Raw genomic sequence first — 21,975 nt, forward strand, 5'->3', positions numbered from 1 at the left:
AATGACAAAAATAATTTTATCGATTTCATATTTGCCGACACATATAATTCGATGCTGTTGCGTAAAAGGATTTTTAATGCTGTTCCATTCCGATTATTCGGTTCACGCAATGTCTGAGAACTCATTAATCGATATGAATACAATGAATAATAATTTGAAATGCGCAAAAGTTGATAATAATTATATAAACATCGAACAACATGATACAAATCATTATCATAAAGAAAATATAATAATAGCAAAAGGTTCACATGGAACTTCTTCGGCTGTGTCTTATGATGAAAGCGGAAGATTGGTGATTTGGCCAAACCCGGGTTACGCGAAATATAAATAATACATATTCTGTTTCTGTTTTTTAAATTATGTGATAATTTTATATATCCGAATAAATATTTTCTTTCAATAAATCCATATAAATATTTTCCTTTAAAGTTCTATAATAACCTTTTATGATTCAATAAAAATGAAATTAAAGAAATATCAATTAACAATTTATTTTTAGAGTTGGCTTAAACAAAAGACAAGTCAACAATTTAATTGACAACTTGTTCTAAATGATAATAACTTAAATTCGGCGTTTTGTTCTCACCAAATGAAAAAGAAATTCAGGCAATGTTGAACAACAGGAAACTTCCAAGAAATTTATCAACACTTGGATGGACTAAATTTGGACAACTTATAAAGCTGTAAGGCGATACATTTATAATTAGTTGCATTAGGAGGACATTTTGTTTTTATATCTGTGTCTGAATATGCATATATTATCGAATTTGTTGATGTTAAAATACTTTTATACGAATAGTAATAAGAAGAAACATGTGTATGCGAACTTGCATACAAGTGTAAGTTCACTTGTGTATATGAAGATGATGAAGTAATCGTGCTTGAATATTGACTTGCATTTCGAAAATTATTGTATCATTCATTAGATTCAGTAATAATTTGATTTCAAGAACTTTATCAATTATTTTGAGCTATTATTTAAATGTCTTTACATAGTTACATAAATTTAATGAATATTTTACTTGTTTTTGCGTTGGGTTCAACTGTGTTGATCAAGAATGGTATTTTTATCGTCTACCTATCGTTTACATATCGTTCTCTATCGTATTCACTTTTTATCGTTATAACAATAGAGAACGATAGCAAAAGTAAACTATACAAAAATCATTTTGTCACTTTTTGAATTTTAAAAGAAATTTCTCTCATCTTAACTTGAATATAACATAACATTTATATTAAATTATAACATCACTTATATACATATATTATATATACTTGATGACTAGATCCTATACTATTCCTGTATAAAGAAGTAATGTTTTTAGCTTTACTCTAGTATTGACAGGGGTGTCCCGATAGTCAGCCGTTTATTTCCACTTTTGCCGCTTTTTCAAATGAAATGTTATGTGAAAAAGATATCTCGGGAGCAATGACTGTCATGAATGATGAGCTCTATGAAAAATGCAATGAAATAATTCAGGAAATAATTGATAACCCTTTAGCAGATATTTTTGTGGATCCTGTTGATACCACTATTGTTACTGATTATCTAAAAGTTATTAAGGATCCTCAGGATTTATCAACAATAAAAAAACGACTAGAAAAAAAGGAATACTACACATTGGATTCCTTTCTAAATGAAACAAACTTGGTCTGGGATAATGCCGTTAAATATAATGGTCAAGGAACACTTTATGCAGAAATAGCAATATATTTTTCTAAAAAATTCAATAAAAAAATTAATGGATTGCCAGGCCGTGGTACTATCCATTGGATAAATAGAGTTAACTTTTTAATTCGTAAAATTAATAATTTGGTCGTAAAAGCTCCAAAGGAAATCCGTCAAACGCCGTACAGGCAAGATCAAAATCCCAAATCGTTTAAAGAGTTTGTTAGAGCTTCAAAAAGGTTTACGTCCAAATCAGATATATCTCAAATTTTACAGATCCTTAATGCTTATGGTATAGATTACAATAAAGAAACAAGTGGGAGACTTGATATAAGGCTGAGTGATCTCCCTCCGGTTGCATTCAGAGCATTAGAAAAATTTGCTAAAGAAAAATATGCTGAACAAGGAATCGAATACCCAAAGGTATGAAGCTGCTTCATCACAACACGTATTTTGTAAATAAATTAATATGTTTTAAATTTTGGATACATTAAAAATGCCGAAAAGTATTTGAATTATTATAAAGAGTTTTTCTATGTAATAAAATTTAAATATAAAATATCAAAAATTATTTTCAAACATCATCTCTTTCATTAACATTAAATCCTTTTTTCTTAATTAAATATTGTATGAAAAAATTTGAAGTATGAATGTCATCATATCAAGGTAGGAGTGATTATAAATAAAGAGGAAATAATTCATTATTTAATGAATTTTCTTATTTAAATTGGTCAACACCTCAAAAGTTTATACATCAATTTTGTTAATAGATGTCGGTATAACAATTTCTGCTCATGAAGTACAATCTCCAAATGCATTATCACCAGTTTCTGTGCGTGTGATTTTGAATTCATCCCAAATTGATGGTACCACCCTAAAAATAAAAATAAATTCAATTTTGAAATGCCTCAAACCATTTTGTACATTTACTTAAAACCGTCTAAAGCGAACTGTAGTAAATGGAGATAAAGAATTCGACTTTTTTATATTTCGATATTGTCTAACAATATAGATTAGATTTTTTTCATCCCTTTAATATTTTGTTTGGTTTGTGTATATATAACACAAAAAAGCATATGATTTGAAGTGCCACCCTATATGTTTATGGATATAAATGAATCTTAAAAATATTTTTTGGTAAAATCGACGTAAAATTTTTTTTCTTGAACTTCAAAAACAAATAAAATAATTATTGACTCCGCTTCAACTCATTTTCTTCAATAAACATATTAAAATTAAAAACGTTTTTTTACTTAAATTTTACATCGATTCATTCTTATATATCAGATAAAGTATAATCATAGCCATTTATCAGCTTCATCAGCAAGTTCTGTATTTAATTCTTGTTCAACAAATTCTGTTTGTTTATCTTTATCATATGATTCATCATGATGACTCTTCATGATATAAACTTTTATTTGATTTTAATGATTTTCGCTTTGAACTATATCGAATTAAGAAAATTACAATTGCAGCAATTAATATAACAAATACAACAGAACCACAAGTAATTCCAATTATAACTTCTTTCGAAAGTTCGAAGAATTGGAAAAAATGCAATTTTCATTATTTTGTGTATGCAGCATGTTTTGAATGGGAAAATGCGATACATAGCATAAATAAGGATTGTGCCGAATGTTACTCGAAAAATTTTAACTTTTCCCATTGTTAGGAGCATATTTTTCAAATTTTTCACAAAAAACCCAATCAAAACGGTGTTCGATGGGCTTTTTTCTGGTAATTTGGAAGTTTTCAGTGCAAATTTTAAGTCAACTTTTATAAAAATGTTAATCAATTTCGATCTAAATGATCTTGTTTAATTTTTTCAGAACTTTATCTGCAACCTATGGAGAATTGTTAATTGTGCAGTTTAAATTAATTTTGAATGCATTCACGAGAACCCGCACAAAAAACCGTTGTTGAACACTTTTTAAGAACATATGATTACTTTTGAAAGAAATTCGATAGTTTGTTCTTAAGGATTTTTGGGTTGAGTAAACTTGTTAAAAAGTCAAAACAAGGCATTGAATTTTCTTTTATAAATTTAGGGCTCGGGATGTTGAATTAATGGTTCAATGATTTGGAACAAGCATCCTAACAAAAACTTCCAGCAAACTACAAATTTGGGAGGTGTGCGGTTGACAAAAAAAATTGATATTTTGATAAAGTATTTTTTGAACTGAAAATACAGCGTTTTTACCCGTGTATTCTTTTTTCTTGTTTCAGGGCTATGTCAATGTGCTACGGTCAACACAATACATTATGCGTTTGCTGGAAACCCCTCTTTCATTGAAATGACTTTTGAATTAATATTTTGTCCAACGGATTTTTGGAACCAGCCTGTGACCGTTAACAAAAAACTTGAAAGCAATTCAGGTGATATTGAATTTTGGTAATGTTAAAAAAAGTACAAAAAAACAAAAAATTCCAAACATGCTGTGAATACTTTTGGTCAAACATTATGATGCATCGTCTCAAATCCTTTCCCAAAGTTTGCTATTATTTTTCTTGAATCAAATAAAATTATGTAAAAATCTCTATTTCATATATGTGTAAAAGTAATTTTTCAGAAGAAAGGTTTCAACCAAGGTTAAATATATTTATAATTTGCAACACCATTTTACAAACAAAGAAAGTGAATTTTTGAATTAAATATTCTGACAATAAATAGGCAAATTTTAAACAACTTTTTTCTGTTAATCTCGAAATGCCAAAAAATATTGAGAAAGAAAACAAATGGCAACTGAAATGACATTCCATTTATGACCGAGTCTGAGAGATTCAAGGAGATAATTGAGAAGGTCAAAAATCAAGAAATGACTAAAGATGAAGGACTTGCTGCGCTTAAGCAAATAGATTATAGTAAATTCAACATGGTTGAAATTAAGAATTCCACTTCTCTTCTTCATGAAGATTGGATTCCTAAAGATTTCTCAGTTGGTGTCCTGAAAGGTTGGATGCGTATGCAAGACCAAGTCCTTCTTCAAATTCGCTCTTTTCTCTTCTTGAAACCCACAATCAGCAAAGAGCAACTTACAGGGTATGCAGTAGGCATCAAGTCTCCATCAAGTCATAACGAGAATGAACTTGTTGTTCAAAACATCATTGAGAAAATTGGTAATGCTGGCGAATCCCGTGAATACATCAATCCATTTGATCAAGGTCTTATCTATGCAGAGGCCTCTAACGCATCTACAGACCAAGCGCACCACATTTCCAAGCTTTTCACCCTTGATAATACCTATTTCTCTTCAGCTCCGTTACAAAATACTTCTTTCACAGTTGCTCTTCCACCATTCCTTACTGCCAAACTCACATCATACACACTTTGGGGCCCACCAAGAATGAACCAAAAGGCTCAAGGAGGACCTTCTTCTTGGATTTTATATGGATCAAATGATAATATAACTTTCCATAAAATCGACGACCAGACAAGTAACCAAGATCTCAACAAAGAGGACGCCTGCGCAACATTTCAAGTTTCAACAAATTCATATTATCGATTTTTCAAATTTGTTATCTCTGGAGTAAGCCACTTGAATAACTGGTCCATTCACTTGAAGAGGTTCGACATTTCTGGCATCCTCCTAATTGCTAATAATAAATAAGAACCTAATTTTCATTAATTTTTTAAATTCAAGCAATTGCCACTTTTCAATTTATGTCACTTTTTTGTATAAGTGATTGGTTGTGAATAACTTTGAAGTTCTCTTATTCCAGCAGCATATTTTATATTACACAGGGAATCAGATGAAATATTTATATTATTTCAAACATTAAATATTTAAGTAAAATGAAAATGTTCAAAGTTTTTTGGAGATCATTCATCGATAGTTCAAACTTACAAAAGCGCAAGCAAACATCTTTTCCCATTAAACTTGGAAAAGGTTTTATAAGTGTTTTGTCACTAAGTAATGCAAAACATTTTACTAATTATCTAAACCTTTTTATTGTACTTAGTTTTGAATTCTCAATAATTTTTGTAGCTTTAACTTTATTTATACAAAGCATTTTATTGAATAAAATTGAGGAAAAAAAAAATTATTTTTCTTTAATGTTTGGTCTGTTTTACATAAATACTTTTCAAACATTTGATGATTCTACAAATACACTTACAATAACAAATGAAAGTGAATTTAATCAAAAAATATATCAAAATATTACAGAACATATTACAGAACATATTTTTTGGATACCAGATAATTCATGTTTTATTGGAAGAGAATTATTTAAGTTAACATTAGTAATTCAGTTTATTATATTGTAAATTCAACATTTTTATCAAGTTCTTAGAAATTATTAATTTTGGTGATAATTTAACATCAATTGGAAATTCAGCATTTTGGAATTGCGATTCATTAAAAATTATTAAATTAAATGAAAATTTAACATCAATAGGAAATTCAGCATTTTATTACTGTTCTTCATTAAATAATATTATATTCCAAATTCATTAACTTCAATTGTAATTAATATATTTGAAAATTGTTATCAACTTGGAAATATTCGAATCAAAGAAAACAATGTTTAATATTTAAATTATCAAGAAGATAGTCAAATATAGATAGTCATTCATTTGTTAATATTTCAACTAATATTGTTTTTGTTCCATTAACATATTTAAATGAAACATTTGGCTTATTAAATATTGTCAAAGGATTAACGAATGAATGTCAAATATTAATTACATACACATTTTCTAATTCGCATACATATTCACAATCGAATACATTTTCTAGTTCGAATACTTTCAGTCAAAGTAATATATTTACCAAATCATTAAAAATAAATTCTTTATTAACATTTGTAAGTACTTTAACATATTTATATTATATCACGCAAACAATATCAATTGATAATAATAATTATATATATAATAAGTTCATTTATATTTTTATACATTAAATCATCACATACATATATTGAATCAGGATTTAATAATTATAATTATACAACCATTTTCTATTCAACTTATTATAGTTGTTATTCTTATTGTTTTACAATTTCATTTTCAAATGATTTTCAAACGAATGAAAATCAACATGTAATTATCATTTCTGTTTGTGTTGTTACTGTCATTTCATTACTTGTTATTCTTTTAGTTAGAATCAGACATTAAAAACATTTAAGTGAAGAACGAGAGAAAGAGAACATTGAACAAAACAATGTTGAAATCAAAAACACATTTCAAAAATACATTCACAACTAATATGGATGAAGACCCATTTGCTGATGATTATAAAGAAAAATTTAGAAGTTAGTAAAAAAAAAAAAAAAAAAAAAATATATATATATATATATATATATATATATATTTTGAATCTAAAATGCTATAACTTGTTTATATATTTTAATATATGCAAATATGTAATATGTGTGAAAAGCCTTCTACCTGAGTGTATATATAAATTTTAGATAGCTAATAGGATGAATGTTGGATACAAAATAATTTTTATCACATAATTGTGAACAAGAATTTAATGATGAGAGATAATTTGTTATATTAAGAAATTTGATGATCTTTTCCTAATAATTTGTTATGTTAAAAATTTATAAAAGTTATTGACATATAATATATTTTTAATCACACAAAGATATATTCGCAATAAAACATTTTATATGAAATTCAGTTAATTTCATCGTTGACTTCTTCGTCCGAATTATTTTCATCACTTATTTCTTCATTTTCTTCTTCATCGGCGTTAACAATTGTTTCGTCAACAGAATGAATTTCGTTTTCGTTTTTGTCCGATTCATTTTCATCATCTTCTAATTGGAGTTGGTCATTTTCTGCATTATCACTTACTTCTTCGATTGTTTCGTCTTCGAAGTTTGCTGTTCTCTGATTTGATTTCTCCAGCACCATTAACTTCTTCGATTTTATCATCTTCTGAATGATTTTTTTCGTTATCATTGTTTTCGCTGATTTATTCTTTTTCTGATTGAATTTCTTCGATTATTTCATCTTTCGTATGAAGTTTGCTGTTCTCCGTTTTGACTTCTTCAATCTCTGATTTAATTTCATCATCGTTTTCTCGTCTGTTTCGATTTCTTCGATTTCTGTTTTGTTTCGCTCTTTTCAATTTGAATTTCATCTATTTCATCTTTGTCAGAATCAAATTTATTAATTTCCGATTTGTTTTCTTCCTTTTCATCTGTTTCTGATTTCTCAGATTTGATTTCTTCATTATCCGAATGAATTTCTCAAATTGATTTTGTTTTGCTCACCACTTTTCGCATAAAGTATTCATTTCAACGATGTAAAACATACAATCTATTTTATTCACAAGTCAGCATTGTTCCAACATTTTATACATTTCTTCAAAATCGGATCCTGCGCTCATTTCATGTTTCTTTCTTATTATCCTGTCACCGATTATTGCAGTTGCTCTTACCACCATAGTTAATAACTTTTCATTCACAAGAGAATCTTTTGGCAATGGAAAGAATTTGAACTCTTGACTCTTTTGATGCACTGCTACTCTAAACAATCCACCTCTTATTGGGTATATCACAACATGTAAGTCATTAAACTGTGAAGAAATAACAGATGTATTATAACCGGCCGAATTTTCACACCAAACGATATGAACATTATCATTTCCGATATGTCTTTTCTTACCTATTAATTGGTCATCATTAATATCTTGTTGAAGTAAAGTAGCCACATGAAAAATTACTTCGACGTCATTATTACTATAATAAACGGCTTTACCGTTTTTATCGCCCAAACCGCCGCAGTACTTTTTGTGTGAAGAAATATCGACGGTGCGCCCCAACGATAGAATGAAATCTTTATATTGTTTTGAACAATTTTCATGAGAATTTGCTAAAATTTCTTGTTCTTCACATTGATGTTGTGCTACGTATATTACTCCTATTTTAATACGTTCTTTAGGAGACATATCATAAATACTTTTAAGATAAGTATTCATTTTATTTGTATGTGTAAGAATGTTTAAGTTAAAATTAGTGAAAAATTGATTTAGAAATTGTTGACTTGAATAACAAATGTTCGAAATCAAATTTTCATCATTTTGTTTATCATTTGAAGGCTCATTAAATATGAAACTTATATTACATAAAGGATCAACTTGAATTATGATGTTATCTGATGATGAATTATTATTATTATCATCAAAACAAAATGAAAATATATCATTGAAGTTATCATTTTCGACTTTTTGGAATTCGAATTTTTCATTTTCTTCTTCTTCTTTATTTATTAATGGAAATGTTATATCATTTTCATTAGAATTACTTTTACTAATTATTGAATCAACATGATAATAAGTTGTTTGATATAATGATTTCGAATATAAATCAAATGAGTCTTTCGATTGGATTTTAATTGATATAATTCGATCTTTATTAATCAAATAATGGAAATCAAATGAATTTATTGGCTTAAACTTCGGATAAATCGTATCATCATAAAAACAAAAAATGAATTTCTCATTAAAATTAGTTTCTTTGTTACTTAAAAAGGATAAAAACAATTTAAACAAAAATGGTATTCGATAAACAAATGTGAAAATACTTGAAATGATTATATTGTCTGAAGTTTCACCAATTTTTTGGAAGAACTCCGAAAAGAATTCGATACTTTCGATAACATTTAAATTCGAATAATCGGAAAGAAATGAAAATATCCGGAAATAATCTGGATCAATATCATTAATATTTAAGTTTTCCAAGAATTTTCCTTTTAACCAATCACTAATTGTATTCAAGAAAATTAATTCATTTGAAAACATTGCTAAAAATATTAAGAAAGAATTTGAGTTTTCTTCTACAAATCGTTGGAACCTTTCGATTAATCCAAGTTTATTTTCATTCATTGAATAATATAAAGCTTCATCAATCAAATATAAGTCATTAGTTTTTTCTTTCCATTTACTAATTACATCTTTTAAATCATTTGGTATTTTAATTGAGTTATTTAACATAATAATTGTATGCGCTGTATATATGAAATCATTTAATACTAAGTCTTTACATGATAATTTGTTTTGTAAGATATAATGTAATATAAATGGTATTAATATATGTGATTCAGGTGAAAATTGTGGAATAGCTTCAAGTGATTGATTAATTGTGGATTTAATATAATTATTATTTTTAGTGCTTAAAAGTTTTAATAAGATTTCAATGTATTTGATATTGTTCTTTTTATCATTAATTGTTACACCTGCACAACTTATAGCTAATCCAATTGCTTGATATGTAGGCGTAGTACATTTATGATATAACATATAATCAAATAAACGTGTAATAAACATATCCCATACAAATCGTCGATGTTTAATTAAGACAATTGGTATAATTTGTTGTATCGATGTAAATGATGTTAATATTGAAATGTATAATGAAAATTGACGCTTTTGTGGAAATGATTTTAATAATGAATATAAATATGATATCGCTGTTTGATAATCATAATCTTGTTTAGTAATATTAATAATACATATTTTATGCGTTTTTAAAACAAGTTCAAAACGTGAATTGATTCTTTGTATGTTTAAATCTGAAATAATATTACTAAAACTATATGGATCTGTAAATATCTCTAAATACGTTTCAACTGGTATTGTCGCTTCTGAATTTCGTTGTTTTCGTTTGTTTAACTTAACAAAATAATTGCGAACTCCTTCTTCATTAAAACCAAAGAATAATGGAGAGAATGTGATGCCTAATATCGTTAAGAACTTTCCACAAATAACTAAATCCGTTTCATTAAACTCTGTGTTACTTGTAAATTCTTTATAAAAATCAGAATCAACAATTTTGGCTTCGTATGAAAATGTTAAAAATATCATTGTTGAAAGCGCTGAATTCTTTTTATAAAATTCGAAATAAATCCTTTGAATGATTAATTTCAAAATTGATTGTTCTAATTTAAGTGATAAAATTGGGCCTTTCCAAATAACATTAAATAAGCGAATCCAACTTTGAATTGTTTTGCTTTGTGGATCACGAGTTATATATAATAAAACATATTTGGCAATAATTTGCATCAAAAATACAAGAACGATAGGACAAACGGTCGCGAAGATGTTCAATAACGCAAATGGCTCAGTTGTATTGTATTGATTGTTAGCTAGAGGAATCCAAAGTGATGCAAACCATTCGAGTACTTGTGTAGAAGTTGTATTTTTACTTTCTTGAAGAATGAAATAAATTAATGCAATGGCATTTGTAGGACTATTCTTTCGAAGACCACATGCATTACATACATTGGGATTATGGAATAATTTGGAAAGGTCTTCAATAATGGATTGAGGACATGCAGGATGAAAACTACTTGTATGCGGAATGACTCCAGAATCATAATTAACAACTGGATATGGTATATAAATAACAAGAAGTGAGGTAGAAATGAGGTCCCACCATAATGATATTGCATCAGGTTTGAGACGAGGAAGATATTCACACAATAATTTAAACTTAATGATTAGAAGATTAAATGTGTCATCTGTTTTGATATTTCGTCTGTTTAGCAAAAATGCAAGTTGAATATGTTTTTGCCAAAAATGAATATTGGAAGTATCAAAAAGATATGTAACAATTTTATAGGTATTAATCCATAGTTTTCTATACAACTCGGAATCCGTAAGAAATGATATCCGGCCAATTAATTCTCGCATTGAATTGGCAATTGATGGCATTTCAAAATTTAAATGAAATACATCGAAAAAAGAACTTTTGAAGCATTGCCTGATAGCACGAAAAGCATTAACAACTGCATTTTCTAAAGATTTTGAAGGAGGATTACCATTGCAATAAATATCACATGTTTTGGTTAAAGTATCAATAATCTTTCTCAAGTTCGTAATAACATCATTTTCATTTTTGTCTTGACATGAACGGTGAAGAATGTTGATTATTTTGTTGATTTCGCCTGGTGTTACGCCAGACATTTTCAATCAGATTTGAAAGAAATTATAAAATGGTTGCGAAACGTAGCGGTTTGGATAGAATTTTCTTTCTAAAAGTAATAACGATAATGTCAATTATTTGATTGAAAAGGTTTCAATCCGGCAGAGAATACGGTTTCTTTCAATTTCTTTTTGACAATTTCAATTGTAACCTCCTGTTTGGATACCCAAAATCCCAATGTCTTCTATTGTTAACGGACGAATGTTTTGGCATATTTGAAATTATAATATTTCGTTAAGCCATACATTTTAAAATGTAAATTGTGTTCAATAAACATAGTTCATTTTTCTAATGCGTGGAGTGCACTTGATTCTATATAATATATTTCCTAAAATCTAGATTTATTGAAAAAAACATTTACTAGATGCAAAATACAGGATAATAATGTAATGAAAAATTTTTCCAATTAAAAAAATGTAAAGAAATAACACAAAACATAATTCATAGACTCATAAACAATTGTTTTGATTTAAATCAAGATGCAAAAAAATGTTTTCTAATTAGAACTGAGATTATTCAGATAAATATATCATATTAATGTAAATTTTATTAATAAAAACAGTTTAATTTATTATTTCTCTATTTTGTTATTATGTTTTTTGCACAATTCTTGAATCAGATCTATAAGGTTTTCCTCATTTCTTAGGACAACACGATCCATTCCATTGATTCCAAATATATTCACAATTTGATCCTTTACATCCGCTTCTTGATTTTCGACATCTGTAATTCCAAAAAGAGATTGGCCTTTTCTCAGCATTTCTTCATGCTTCAATCTTAAAAGGGCTATAGTCTCCTCAAAATCACCCGTATATACTTCCTCATCAATACCGATGCTATTGTCATATGCAAATTTTTCACCAGTCATTAATTTTTGATTGATATTGTATTCATTACAAAGTTCATATAACTTTTCAAATGTAGGACATGGATATTCAGCAAACCATCCAGCATTAATAAGGTTAGATACAATTGGAGGATATGTTGAAGCTTTTTTGATGATCGAACTTGGAATTTTTTTTCCGTCAATAACTTTAAGACTTTGTCCAGAAACAAGATAAAGCGAAAGCTTATAAGAGGGATTTGTTGATATTGGTGTGCCTTTTAATGAAATTTTAGAAACCGATGAAATTGCATGAAAATTTTTAAAATCTGAAATTAACGTATTGTCTGCAATAAATGTCATTAAATTTCGAAGCTTTATAAAGCCATCCAAAGATGCTAAAGAAGTTCCACTGGCATCCAAATGTTTCACAAGATATAGCTGTTTTTTATATTTTGGATTTTGAAAAAAACTTATATCAATATCTTCTTTTGTTGGAATTATAAGTCTTCCTTGTGACCTTAACAAATAGGATTGTTCTTTTACCCATTTTGGAATTACATCAGCATCTTTTTTCATTTTTAAATCAAGCGAAATTAAATACTTTACATGTTATTTAAATACTTTACAAATAATTTCAACGTTAACGGATTTTGGCAAAATAAAGAACAAAACAAAATTTAATGCACTATTTTCTACGAAAATAAATAATATATTTTTATACTACATTTAAAACTACATCATACAAAGTTTACCTCATACTAATTTCATATAAATTTTAATATTTTCTTATAAATTAGATTTTTGATGTAAATGAAATTTTATGATATAAATTATATATTTTTATTTTTTTCATGAATTTAGCCAACTGGATAATAAATAAATAAAATTATTATATCTAATTTTTATTGGAGACTGAAATATGGAACAGTATAAATACCATTTGAAATACCACTTTTTGAGTGCTTTTTGCAGTTTATTTACTCTTCATGAATAAATGGAAAAAAGTAAAAGCAACATTAAAATTCAAATTAATATATGTTGATCTAAGAACTAAGAATGATAGCAAATTTATTTTAAAATGGGAAAGAGGCGATTCTAAAGGTTCAACAGATGAAATATCAGCAAATAAAGAAAATAAACTTCAACTTGATGCAAGTTTTGAATGTCCATGTACCATGTACATCAATAAATCCAATGGATCTGTTCGACCCAAATTAGTTACAATCTTATTAAAAAGAATTGAAAAAAAAGGGAAGAAGAAAAAAATTTACGGCAAATTACTTGTTGATGTAGCCCCGTTTTATGATTCAAAAAATGTATGTTATGTTTCCAAAGAAATGGAAAGCGGTCGATCGACAGCTCCACTTTTACATGCATCATTTTTGCTAGTTAAAGAAGGTGAAGAAGTTAGTATGGAACAAGCAGATATGAATGATGTTTCATTTGTAGGTCGTCCAGATGCACATATACCAATTTCAGCGTGGGATGTATCTGAAGTTGCTCCAATTCCTGAAGAATCCAAAGACCATCACAAAGGAAAACATAAAAAGAAAAAAGGGCATCATAAACGTAGTGAAGTTAATGAACAAGAACAAAGTGTAAATGGTGATGAAGAAGCATTAGAAGATACGCAAAGTGAAACAAAAGAAACAGAAGAAGTTAATGAACAAGAAAATGAAAGTCAAAGAAGTGGAACAAAACATAAAAAGAAGAAAAGAGTGAAGAAGGGTAAAAAGGAACAAAAATCAAATACTGATAATGTAATTGATATTATTGATGAAGAGAATGAGGAAGAAAAACAACGAAAGGAAGAAGAGGAAAGATTAAAGAAAGAAGAAGAAGAAAGACAACGCAAAGAGGAAGAAGAAAAACAAAGAATGGAAGAAGAGCGATTAAAGAAGGAGGAAGAAGAAAGAGCAAGAAAAGAAGAGAAAAGATCAAAGAAAAAAGATAAAAGGCACCGAAAAGAAAAAGAAAAATTAAGACTTGAAGAGGAAGAAAGACTTAGAAAAGAAGAGGAAGAGAAATTAAGACTTGAAGAAGAAGAAAGAAAACGTAAAGAGGAAGAAGAAAGAATAAGAAAAGAAGAAGAAGAAAGAATAAGAAAAGAGGAAGAAGAAAGAAAACGCAAAGAGGAAGAAGAAAGATTAAGACTTGAGGAGGAAGAGAGACAAAGAAAAGAAGAGGAAGAGAGATTAAGAAAGGAAGAAGAGGAAAGATTAAGACTTGAAGAAGAAGAAAGAAAACGTAAAGAGGAAGAAGAAAGAAAACGTAAAGAAGAGGAAGAAAGACTTAGAAAAGAAGAGGAAGAGAGATTAAGAAAGGAAGAAGAGGAAAGATTAAGAAAAGAAGAGGAAGAAAGATTAAGACTTGAAGAAGAAGAAAGAAAACGTAAAGAGGAAGAAGAAAGAATCAGAAAAGAGGAAGAAGAAAGAAAACGTAAAGAAGAGGAAAGAAAACGTAAAGAGGAAGAAGAAAGAATCAGAAAAGAGGAAGAAGAAAGAAAACGTAAAGAAGAGGAAGAAAGATTAAGGAAGGATGAAGAGGAAAGAAAACGTAAAGAGGAAGAAGAAAGAATCAGAAAAGAGGAAGAAGAAAGACTTCGAAAAGAAGAGGAAGAAAGATTAAGACTTGAAGAAGAAGAAAGAAAACGTAAAGAGGAAGAAGAAAGAATAAGAAAAGAGGAAGAAGAAAGTAAACGTAAAGAAGAGGAAGAAAGACTTAGAAAAGAAGAGGAAGAGAGATTAAGAAAGGAAGAAGAGGAAAGATTAAGAAAAGAAGAGGAAGAAAGAAAACGCAAAGAAGAGGAAGAAAGAATAAGACTTGAAGAAGAGGAAAGAAAACGTAAAGAGGAAGAAGAAAGAAAACGTAAAGAAGAGGAAGAAAGATTAAGGAAGGATGAAGAGGAAAGAATAAGACTTGAGGAAGAAGAAAGAATAAGAAAGGAAGAGGAAGAGAGATTAAGAAAGGAAGAAGAAGAGAGATTAAGAAAGGAAGAAGAAGAGAGATTAAGAAAAGAAGAGGAAGAGAGATTAAGAAAGGAAGAAGAAGAAAGAATAAGAAAGGAAGAGGAAGAGAGATTAAGAAAGGAAGAAGAAGAGAGATTAAGAAAAGAAGAAGAAAGAAAACGTAAAGAAGAGGAAGAAAGATTAAGGAAGGAGGAAGAAGAAAGAATAAGACTTGAAGAGGAAGAAAGATTAAGGAAGGAGGAAGAAGAAAGAATAAGACTTGAAGAGGAAGAAAGACTTAGAAAAGAAGAGGAAGAAGAAAGAAAACGTAAAGAAGAGGAAGAAAGATTAAGGAAGGAGGAAGAGGAAAGATTAAGACTTGAAGAGGAAGAGAGACAAAGAAAAGAGGAAGAAGAAAGAATCAGAAAAGAGGAAGAAGAAAGAAAACGTAAAGAAGAGGAAGAAAGATTAAGGAAGGAGGAAGAGGAAAGAATAAGACTTGAGGAAGAAGAAAGATTAAGAAAAGATGAAGAAGAAAGAAAACGTAAAGAAGAGGAAGAGAGATTAAGACTTGAAGAGGAAGAAAGAAAACGTAAAGAAGAAGAAGAAAGAATCAGAAAAGAGGAAGAAGAAAGAATAAGAAAAGAAGAGGAAGAGAGATTAAGACTTGAAGAAGAAGAAAGAAAACGTAAAGAAGAAGAAGAAAGAAAACGTAAAGAAGAAGAAGAAAGAAAACGTAAAGAAGAAGAAGAAAGAAAACATAAAGAAGAAGAAGAAAGAAAACGTAAAGAAGAAGAAGAAAGAAAACGTAAAGAGGAAGAAGAAAGAAAACGTAAAGAAGAGGAAGAAAGAAAACGCAAAGAGGAAGAAGAAAGAATAAGAAAAGAAGAGGAAGAAAGACTTAGAAAAGAAGAGGAAGAGAGATTAAGAAAGGAAGAAGAGGAAAGATTAAGAAAGGAAGAAGAAGAAAGAATAAGAAAAGAAGAAGAAGAAAGAATAAGAAAAGAAGAAGAAGAAAGAATCAGAAAAGAGGAAGAAGAGAGACAAAGAAAAGAGGAAGAAGAAAGAATCAGAAAAGAGGAAGAAGAAAGAAAACGTAAAGAAGAGGAAGAAAGATTAAGGAAGGAGGAAGAGGAAAGAATAAGACTTGAGGAAGAAGAAAGATTAAGAAAGGAAGAAGAAGAGAGATTAAGACTTGAAGAGGAAGAGAGACAAAGAAAAGCAGAAGAGGAAATAAGGAAGAGAGAGGAAGAAGAGCAGCAGGACTACAGCAGCAGCACCAGCGACACATCCGATGCTGACATTTCAGATGGAGATGCACAACTTCAAACGCGTACTGCGCCAACCGAAAATCTTGCACCAGACGATCTTATGCACAGCATCCTCACACACGACTGGCCTCCACTTGCTGCGCCGCCACAGTTTGCGCGCGGCTTTAATTCCACTCGATATATTTTCCCAATTTTCTCCACGATACTTGAAACAGGATTTCTTAATCCAAACAACGAACACTTTGATTCAATTTTAGCCATTTTTACAATAGATTTCCCGACTATACCAGGCGCATCACAAAAAGAACTTTTGGCAACAATTATATGCTTGCAGCATCTTGTTAAACATTACGAGAAAAGATTCGATCAAAATTCAGTCAAAAAGTTTACCAACGAACTTAACCGTCTTCAGGAAACGATACTTCTATCGGTTATAACTCCATGTGTTTCAAGGTCCGAATTACTTGTTAACAGATTTTCTACAGCCACATTTGATTTTGATTCTTTGTTAATTGACTTCAAAGAAATTTATAATCAAAACAAAGATTTACTTAAATTTAATGATCAAATTAATCAATATTTAATGAACGAATACTTGAAGCGATTTGATGTTAACCTCTCCAACAAAATTATTTCGAATCCTGATAGATTTTGTTTCGGTAATTCAATAATTTGGAATTCATTTTTATCAGCATTTGAAAATGATTTAAGGATTTCTTTAACATTTATCAGACAAATTATTTCTTGTTTGGTTATGGCTGGTGGTATATCTGAAAATCCGGAATTGAAAAATGATATTTCTCCTGATGTTTCTAGCGACACTGTTATGTTCATATTAAGTAACTATCATAAAGATCAAGAATTTAATAGCAATATTAACTTAAAGAAATTTAAGAAATTCTTTAAGATTAAAAATGTCCTTAAAGTTCCACCAAAAATTGAGCTCAAAAATTCAGATCAATTAAGCATTGATGGATTTAATGCTAATAATTGGTGTAACATTAAACAAAATGAAAAATGTGTTGATCATTATTGGTACTTCTCAAAATATTTACAAAAATAACAAAAGTCATTTGAAAGTTTCGTTAATAAACATCATATCTTAAAAACGGTACTTTATTCTTTGTGGATCGCAAATCTTTTTTCACATTTTAAGGTTTTAAGTTGATTGCGGAAGCCGAACCCAAAAATTCAGAAGCAAATCGTTACTTCATTGAATTCTTGAATTTCTCGTTTTGAAAAAGTGTTCCGATCACTAATCAAATTACATGAAAACACGTCATCATTCACAATTCTTGGTAATCTCTGTGGCCGTTTGGGAGCATTCAAAATAATCCGTTGTAACAACTTTTTGAAGTGTGAAAACAACACCCTATTGAAATATCAAGGTCATCAAATTTCTAATGCCTTGGTACAGGCTTGATGCGCCCCCAGAAAACCCACAACTTCATCACCAAACCGAACTCGTCCCCAGAAATGATGAACAATATGCTGCTATGCATCTTCCGGTAAAGTATTCTAAAAAAGATCGACTTGTTCAAGTATTACTCTTCATTTTTGGAGGTGGGTGGATAAGGGCTATCTTCTTATTGATAGCTTCTTTAATTGCTATTATTTTGGAATCACCTTTTTACCTAATTGACTATATGCCTTCATTTATTAGAAACCATTTTTATCAATACCAAGTAATTGTTGCAAGAATATTTGTCAGACTTATGCTGTTTGGAGTTGGTGTGTTTAAAATCAACGTTAAAGGAAAACCACATAAAGATGCTCGGAATTTAATATATAACCATACTTCCATTACTGACGGACCACTCATATTTGTCTACAAGCCATTTACAATGGTCATGAAATCAGGCGTTAAAAGCGTACCATATTTCGGAAAATTATTCTCAAGCGTAAACACATGTTTTGTTGACAGAAGTGCAACACACGGAAACTCTCACTTCCTTGTCAAGTGCATGGAAGATCATAATTTACCACCAATAGCTATTGCACCAGAAGGAACGATTTCTAATGGCTCAGCACTCTTCAAGTTCAGAACTGGTGGATTCATAGCAAACGAGATGATCCAACCTGTTACTCTTCAATATCATATGTATTTTTCATATTGCGGAGCAACAATTAATTGGCTTTCAGACAGTCTCTTTGACTTCTTATGGCAAGTACTTTGCTGTCCTTTGATTACGTGTGACCTTACATTCCACGATCCAATTACAGTTGAACAAATGAAAGGAAAGACACCAGCTGAAAAAGCTGTTGAAGCAGAGTTGATAATGGCAAACTACCTCGGGGTGCTTGCTGGAGACAGAACAAGCCATGAAATCTTCCTTAAGAAACAAGAAGATGAGAAGAAACCAGAAGAGAAAAAGGTGTTAGTTGATAAACAAAAATGCAAATCTTTGTGATCAATAACGCCTAAATACTTTCAGCTATTTCATTAAAATTCAACGAATTTTTTTTTTTTTTTTTGATATCAAATGATGAATGGAATCCTAAAAAAATATGCGAATTACATCGCCGGGTGATAGTAATTGCGCAAATAATAATTATTGATGTAATTGAACTATTTTTTTAATATTAATTTGTAATATAATTTGGCTTAAGAGGTTATAAAAAAAATGGTTTTTATAGATCAAATTCGAACAGATCTGTACCATGAATTCATGAATTAGATAGCAATATTTTTTTTTCATTATTGATTTTTTTGGTTTTTTCTTGGGATGTGAACGTTCACAACTTAAACGATGGAAATTTGAATTAATTTTGAGAATTTTCGATTAAATTTAAATTTTTCAATTGTTTATTATTCTTTTTCAATGCTGTTGAAGAAAAAAATGGAAGAAGACGACCCAACCAAAAAGACATATGTAGATACAACTGATTACCATCAACAAAAAATTTGTTACACGGGGATATACAAAAAAACCCTTCCAACATCCGACTCTGTTGTTGTGTCAGCTTTCTATCGAGGAACTTATGTTGCAATCAAATTTTTCAAAAACGATACAGAACACATATCATATTACCAAAACGAGCTGAATGTTCTTCATTGGTTTAGTGATTATCAATATGTTATTGATTGTATTGATACAATCATATCCACTGATAATGAATACATAGGTATCGTAACAGACCAACAAGAGGAAAATCTTTACCAATGCTTTAAAAGGGATCCTTTTGATGAAAAAAAAGCATGTCAAATAATGTATCAAGTTTTAGTTGTTCTTAATCATATGCACAGCTCAAATTTTGTCCACTGCAATCTCAATTATGAGAACATTCTTCTATCATTTTCAAACAATTTACCAATAATTCATCTAACCGGTTTTGCATTTAGTAAAGAAATCCGAGAAAGATTGCCATATTCCTGCAAAGAAGGGTCACACATGTTTTTAGCACCTGAAGTTATCAAAAATAGCCAATATTCTTTTTCAGCCGATATATGGTCTGCTGGAATAATTCTCTTTTATTGTTTAACAGGGCAAATACCATTTAACAGAAATGATGATATTGTTATTACCCTCCAAATATCGAATGGAATTATCATAAATACGATAAAGAATGCGAAAATATCTCCAGAAGCAAAAGATCTTCTTCTAAGAATGACATGCCTTAACCCTGAAATGCGGATAACAGCTTCTGAAGCACTTGAACATAAATGGTTCAAAGACAATCTTATTATTGAGTACGAAATATTTATTAAAGAAAAAGTAAGTAACAAATATAGTTTCATTGATAATGATCAGTATGATGATCAGAATGGGCCTACTGAGTGATGTTCATTTGTTGCAATATCTATGAAAAGATATAAAAAAACGTTAATAATTAAACGGTCGCAGAGTTATGTTTTGAAGTAAAAAATTTATATAAGTATTGCCCGAAATTTTTATTTCTTTTTTTACTCATTATAATGTCTTGCTAAAAACTTTTTAAAATTAACAAAGTTAATTTTTTCTTTCATTTTTGTGTAAGAAGTAATTTAGCAATTTCTGTTTTACCATTTTCAGATGCAATCATAAGTGCTGTATTAAATAAATCTAATGATTTCCAAATGTTGTTTTTAAGTTTTCTTTTATTAAAATAAATATCATATCAAATAAATAAATATTTTTAATATTAATATCAATTCCTTTATGTTCAAGAAGTAATTTAACAATTTCTATGTGACCTTTTTCAGACGCCCACATAAGCGCTGTGTTAAATCATTTAAATAATTTCCAAATATTATTTCGAAATTAGAAATTATTAAAATAAATATTATATAAAACAATTAAATACCTTTAATATTAATATCAATTGCTTCATGTTCAAGAAGCAACTTAACAATTTCTATATTGCCTTTAGAACAAGCCCACATAAGTGCTGTATGAAATATTTTCATTAATTTCCATATATTATGTTGAAAATATAAATTATTAAAACAAATATTATATAAAACAATTAAATACCTTTAACGTTAACATCAATTCCTTTTTGTGCAAGAAATAGTTTAACTATTTCTATATTATTATTTATCACTGCAATCCAAAAGGCTGTGTTAAATAAATTGAATATTTTCCAAATATTATTTTGAAATATAAAATCATTAATAACAATATTAAACAAAACAAATAAATATTTTTGATGTTAATATCAATTCCTTTATGTTCAAGAAGTAATTTAATGATCTCTATATAATGTCTATAAGATGCAAATATAAGTGCTGTACTAAATATTTTTAATAATTTCCAAAAATTATTTTAAAATATTAAATCATAAAAACAAATATTATAAAAAATTATTAAATATCTTGAGCATTAACATCAATTCCTTTATGTTCAAGAAGTAATCTAACGATTTCAATATAACCTTTATCAGATGCCCACATAAGTGCTGTGCTAAATGTTTTAAATAATTATTAAATATTATTTTGTTATACCAAATTATTTAAAACAATATCAAATTAAACATATGAATATTTTTAATGTTAACATTAATTCTGTCTTTTTCAAGAAGTAATTTAACGATGTTTATATTACCTTTAGAACATGCCCACATAAGTGTCGTCCAAAATAATTTGAATAATTTCCAAATATTATTTTGAAATATCAAAATACCAAATCAAAAATGAAATAAAAAAAATAAATACCTTTTACATTAATATCAATTCCTTTGTGTTCAAGAAGTAATTTTACTATTTCTATATAACAATTTGAAGATGCTAACATAAGTGCTGTATCAAATATTTTAAATAATTTCCAAATATTATTTTGAAATATCAAATTATTTAAATAAATATTAAATAAAACAATTAAATATTTTTAGCATTAATAT

General features: G+C 28.5%; 7 protein-coding genes across 7 annotated transcripts; 5 read left to right on the forward strand and 2 right to left on the reverse strand.

Annotated features, from left to right (window-relative positions):
• Positions 1–1,432: 1,432 nt before the first annotated feature.
• On the forward strand, positions 1,433–2,101 carry GO595_000287 (Bromodomain containing protein; the record flags this gene model as incomplete). Its single annotated transcript, XM_067915822.1, has 1 exon — positions 1,433–2,101. One exon carries the CDS (start codon positions 1,433–1,435, stop codon positions 2,099–2,101), a length of 669 nt encoding a protein of 222 aa, XP_067779742.1.
• Positions 2,102–4,434: 2,333 nt separating this feature from the next.
• GO595_000288 (uncharacterized protein) lies at positions 4,435–5,280 on the forward strand (the record flags this gene model as incomplete). The annotated part of the gene is made up of 1 exon (XM_067915833.1): positions 4,435–5,280. The coding sequence occupies one exon, from the start codon at positions 4,435–4,437 to the stop codon at positions 5,278–5,280; it is 846 nt and encodes a 281-aa protein (XP_067779743.1).
• Positions 5,281–7,298: 2,018 nt separating this feature from the next.
• GO595_000289 (uncharacterized protein) lies at positions 7,299–7,559 on the reverse strand (the record flags this gene model as incomplete). The annotated part of the gene is made up of 1 exon (XM_067915844.1): positions 7,299–7,559. One exon carries the CDS (start codon positions 7,557–7,559, stop codon positions 7,299–7,301), a length of 261 nt encoding a protein of 86 aa, XP_067779744.1.
• Positions 7,560–12,182: 4,623 nt separating this feature from the next.
• On the reverse strand, positions 12,183–12,797 carry GO595_000290 (uncharacterized protein; the record flags this gene model as incomplete). The annotated part of the gene is made up of 1 exon (XM_067915856.1): positions 12,183–12,797. The coding sequence occupies one exon, from the start codon at positions 12,795–12,797 to the stop codon at positions 12,183–12,185; it is 615 nt and encodes a 204-aa protein (XP_067779745.1).
• A 977-nt stretch (positions 12,798–13,774) lies between these two features.
• GO595_000291 (titin-like) lies at positions 13,775–17,719 on the forward strand (the record flags this gene model as incomplete). Its single annotated transcript, XM_067915867.1, has 1 exon — positions 13,775–17,719. The coding sequence occupies one exon, from the start codon at positions 13,775–13,777 to the stop codon at positions 17,717–17,719; it is 3,945 nt and encodes a 1,314-aa protein (XP_067779746.1).
• Positions 17,720–18,059: 340 nt separating this feature from the next.
• GO595_000292 (Acyltransferase family protein) lies at positions 18,060–19,067 on the forward strand (the record flags this gene model as incomplete). The annotated part of the gene is made up of 1 exon (XM_067915878.1): positions 18,060–19,067. One exon carries the CDS (start codon positions 18,060–18,062, stop codon positions 19,065–19,067), a length of 1,008 nt encoding a protein of 335 aa, XP_067779747.1.
• A 429-nt stretch (positions 19,068–19,496) lies between these two features.
• Positions 19,497–20,438, forward strand: GO595_000293 (serine/threonine-protein kinase D3-like; the record flags this gene model as incomplete). The annotated part of the gene is made up of 1 exon (XM_067915889.1): positions 19,497–20,438. The coding sequence occupies one exon, from the start codon at positions 19,497–19,499 to the stop codon at positions 20,436–20,438; it is 942 nt and encodes a 313-aa protein (XP_067779748.1).
• Positions 20,439–21,975: the final 1,537 nt, after the last annotated feature.

The sequence above is a fragment of the Histomonas meleagridis genome (assembly GCF_020186115.1).
Source record: "Histomonas meleagridis strain 2922-C6/04-10x chromosome Unknown contig_1, whole genome shotgun sequence".
Lineage (NCBI taxonomy): Eukaryota > Parabasalia > Tritrichomonadida > Dientamoebidae > Histomonas > Histomonas meleagridis.